At 60.2% G+C, this 4,480-nt stretch overlaps 1 protein-coding gene across 1 annotated transcript; it reads right to left on the bottom strand.

Annotated features, from left to right (window-relative positions):
• Positions 1 to 1,446: 1,446 nt before the first annotated feature.
• LOC102036178 (sulfate transporter-like) lies at positions 1,447 to 4,348 on the bottom strand. Its single transcript, XM_014312184.2, has 2 exons — positions 3,740 to 4,348; positions 1,447 to 3,030 (listed from the first exon to the last, which is right to left on the bottom strand). Exons 1-2 carry the CDS (start codon positions 4,346 to 4,348, stop codon positions 1,447 to 1,449), a joined length of 2,193 nt encoding a protein of 730 aa, XP_014167659.2.
• Positions 4,349 to 4,480: the final 132 nt, after the last annotated feature.

Genomic DNA, 4,480 nt, shown 5'->3' with positions numbered 1-4,480 from the left:
GGCAGGGCCCTGCTGGGATTTGGGGTTTATTGCAGAGGGCCTGGGGCAGGGCCCTGCTGGGATTTGGGGTTTATTGCAGAGGGCCTGGGGCAGGGCCCTGCTGGGATTTGGGGTTTATTGCAGAGGGCCTGGGGCAGGGCCCTGCTGGGATTTGGGGTTTATTGCAGAGGGCCTGGGGCAGGGCCCTGCTGGGATTTGGGGTTTATTGCACAGGGCCAAGTGCAGGGAGCTGCTGGAGCTGCCAGGCACAGCTCAGAGCAGGCCCGAGAGAAGAGAGGGGCAGAGAGGATGAGAGGGTAAGAGAGCAAAAGCGTAAGAGAGTAAAAGGGGTAAGAGAGTAAAAGGTAAGAGCTAAGAGATAAGAGGTGAGAGCTAAGAGAGCGAAGTTCCCGTTACAATACAATAAATCATCTTCTGTGTTGAATATTCTAATTCTCACTAACCAATCTAAACCCACACTGGGATGGCCTGAGAGGATCCTTGGAAAGAGCTCCTGGGAGCTGCATCCCACCCACACCTGGAGCACCTGGAGCACAAACATCCATCCCTCCCTGCAAGGAGACCTTTGGTCAGTTCAGCCCCCCTGGCACAGCCTTGCCCCAGCACTGCAAGCAGCCAGGCACACCATTTAAAATCATTTTAAAATCCATTTAAAATCGATTTTTAAGCACAAAAAGGCGTTTTCCTGAGCACAGCCACAGGATTCCTTTTCCACACACTTTATTTACAGCAGTCTCCCATCTCTGGGCTTCCAAGCCACAGCTCCCTCCAGCAGGATTTCTTTTGGGGTGGGAATGGGATGCTGCTCATGGTTCTGTCATGGCAGGGGATGGAGTGGGATGAGTTTTGGGGTCCCTGTCACAGCAGGGATGGGTTGGGATGAGTTTTGGGGTCCCTGTCACAGCAGGGATGGGTTGGGATGAGTTTTGGGGTCCCTGTCACAGCAGGGATGGGTTGGGATGAGTTTTGGGGTCCCTGTCACAGCAAGGATGGGTTGGGATGAGTTTTTGGGGTCCCTATCACAGCAGGGATGTGTTGGGATCACTGGATGAGTTTCTGGGGTCCCTTCCCGAATTCCCGGCCGGTCCCGGCCCCGCTCGCTCGCTCGCGCCCTCCAGCGGCCACGCGGGGCAGGTGCAGCTCCGGCCTCGCGTGCCGAGCTCAGCCCTCCCCAAACCCTTCCCGAATTCCCGGCCCCATCCCGAGCATCCTTCGGGCTCAGCCCTCCCCAAACCCTTCCCGAATTCCCGGCCCCATCCCGAGCATCCTTCGGGCTCAGCCCTCCCCAAACCCTTCCCACCCCTGCCCCATCCCGAGCTCAGCCCTCCCCAAACCCTTCCCCCCACTTTCTGCCCCTCTGGCAGAGCATCCCAGCCCCTCCTGCTCGCTCTGACAGCACAAACACCGAACCTGTTCCCCTTTAGAAACCTCTGCTCGCACCCAGGGCTACAGAGACACCTGGAAGTTCTGTTCCTCGGACTCCGGGACAGCAGCCTGCTTGTCCCTGCTGTCCCCCCGGTGCCAGCGCTCAGCGAACTGCACGGCATCGTGGATGCTGTGGAAGGCCAGCTGGCCCCCAGCGCCGCCTGCCTGGCCGGCCCAGCCTCCCTCCCGCAGCCGCTGGCGGATGGAGGGGTTGCAGTTGGCCAGGAGCACCTGCACACCGACCTCCCTGTAGTCGTGGTGCGTCTCCTTGAGCGCAGAGAGACCCACGGTGTCTATGAACTGCATGGCCCCGCAGTCCAGGATCAGGGTGTGCATGTCCGTGGAGGGGGGACGGGCATCTCCTGGAGGGCTCTCAGCCCTGCTCCTGCCCTGTCTCAGGCAGCCACAGCCGGTGCTCCAGCAGCCCCTGGTGCTGCCTGGCTCTGGCCGTGCCCGGTTCCCCAGGCTGGCAGCCAGCAGCACGGGGTTGAGCCCGGTTTTCTGGTACAGCACAGCCTTGAAGTAATCCTTGTTGGCGTAGTACAGGGAGCACTCGAAGCGGAAGATTTTGACGTGGGCAATGCTGCTGAGCTGTTTGTAGGCGGCCTGGTCCTCGTAGACCTCCCTGTCGCTGACCCTGCCCAGCAGCGTGGCGCGCGGCCGCTGCGTGCGGAAGATGATGCAGAGCAGGGCGAAGCAAACGCCCACCAGGAGCCCGATCTCCGTGGTGACCAGCGTGGAGCACAGCATGGTCGCCCACCACACCGCCGTGTCCAGCTTGCTGAGCTGCCACATCCTGGGCGTGTCCCTGAACCTCCTGAGGCCGCCCCGCAGGTTGACGATGGTGACCACGCCGAGGATGGAGGTCTGCAGCGAGTAGAAGAGCGGGGAGATCCACAGCAGCACCAGCAGCAGCACCAGGGACGTGACCAGCCCGGACACCTGGGTCTGGCTCCCCGTGGACTCCTTCAGCAGGGTCTTGGTGAGGGCAGCAGAGCTGGCGAAGCAGTAGAAGAAGGAGGGGATGAGGTTGCACATGCCGATGGCGATCATCTCCTGGTTGGCGCTGACGGCATAGCCGTGCTTCTTGCCAAAGATTTCTGCCAGGGACACGGTCATGGCAAAGCCAATGACGGCGATGGGCAGAGCATCCAGTGCCAGGCTGGGAAACAGGCTGAAGTCTGGGACAGTGGGCTTCCTGAAGCCCGTGGGGATGTCCCCACACACGGCGGCCTTGTAGCGCTGCTCAAAGTCAAAGTAGTGGGAGATGAGGGTGGCTGCGATGACCACCAGCAGCTCGATGGGGAACGGGGCCTTCAGCCTCTCCTTGTAATGCTCGTTGAGCTCCTTGACGGGCACTATGATGGCCAAGGCCACCAGGCTGGTGAGCAGGTCGCAGATGTTGGTGTTGTGGATGTGCCTGAAGAGGTCCACCCAGGTGAGGATGAAGGAGCCCACCCCCTCGTGCCGGGGGATCTTCAGGCCCAGCAGATATTTCATCTGGGAGGTGATGATGGTGAGGCTGGAGCCTGTCACGAAGCCACCCAGCAGGGGCTCTGACAGGTAGACAGCCACGAAGCCCATCTGTAAAACCCCCAGCAGGATCTGGAAAGCAAAGCAGCCACAGCCTCAGCATGGGTGAGAAGGGCTGGAAAGGGTGGCTGGCAACTTATGTCACTTTGCTGCCACTTCAGCAGCTCTGGCTACTCTGTCTGGGGATGTGCTGAGCATTCCATGACAGAAATTTTCCTTCAGGAATTAATCTCGGGTATGGAAAACTGGAGAGACCTACCCTTAACACTTCTCTGTGCCTGGGGATGCCACACAGAAAATCCCCTATGAGGTCCCTGCTGCTGCCTCCTCACAAGCAGCCTCATCAGAGCAGCTCGGGGTAGCACTCACTTGGGATGCCCTGAATTTCAGCTGTCCCAGTGGAAAAGCCTGGAATTGCTGTGGCAGCTCAGCCTAGGCAGTGGGGACGCTGCCAGGGAGAACAGCAGGGTCCTTGAGGGTGGTCCTTGCCAGCCCCAAACCTGCTCTGAGCTGCCCAGCTGCAGGACTGAGGCAGTGGGAAGAGGGTTCACAGATCCTTCTCTTGCTGAGGATGTTTCAGACACATCCAAGGTTATCCCATGGAGGAAAACAGCCCCCATTCAGCTGTATTTGCACTTTAAAAATCACTGCATTCATAAATATTCAAGGGTGTCAGGGCCTAGAAACCTTTCTCAGGACTCTTAAATCTGACCCAACACTTAGAGATCTCCAACTCAGAGACATTCCTAGGAGGAAACAGCGCCAGGGTGAACGTTTGTACCTGGTAAAGGCCCACCAGGAAGCTCAAGGAAAGGGCCACGGTGATGGCGTAGCAGCTCCTGTCACAGAGCTCTGTCCCGTTCCTGGGGGAGCTGGAGTTGTCCCCGAGGGCGGCACTGCTGTCCCCATAGCCTGCCAGCTGCAGGTGGCGTGTCACCGACTGCCCCACCATGAGGCACAGCACGCCGAAGGAGCCCACGCTGGCGTGGCGCGACGTGGCCGTGGCCGCGTAGATGATGTTGCAGAAGAAGTTGGTGTAGATGCCGTAGACGGGGTCCTGGTTGGCCAGCAGCGAGTAGGAGATGGACTGAGGGATGGCCACCACGCCCACCAGGAGCCCCGAGACCACGTCCCCGAGCAGCTGGGAGCGGGGTTCGTCCCGGGGCAGCCACTCGAGCACGGGGAACAGCCGGCGCAGGGCCCGGCCCAGGGCCCCGGGGCTGCACCTGCAGGCGGCTCTGGCCTTCTCCAGGATCAGCGCCCTGCTGCTGCTGCAGCCTGGGGGCTCCTGCTCCTCCAGGCGGATGAAGGTGGCAGGAGCCTCCTGCCGCCCGAGGGAGCCCAGGGGGGCTTTGCTGGGTGCTGGCTCCTGGCTGGACGTGTCCTCCATGGGCACAGGGGGGCTAAGGAGGGAGAGCACGCAGGAGTGAGGGGCTGCAGGCACGAGCACGGGGGCTTTGATTAGCTCCAGGGCTCGTGGCATGGGCAGATAAGTAAATAAATAAATAAATAAATAAATAAA

The sequence above is a fragment of the Geospiza fortis genome, unplaced genomic scaffold (genome assembly GCF_000277835.1).
Source record: "Geospiza fortis unplaced genomic scaffold, GeoFor_1.0 scaffold55, whole genome shotgun sequence".
Lineage (NCBI taxonomy): Eukaryota > Metazoa > Chordata > Aves > Passeriformes > Thraupidae > Geospiza > Geospiza fortis.
The sequence above is the reverse complement of the archived record's forward strand: the minus strand, read 5'-3'. Positions and strand labels throughout refer to the sequence as shown.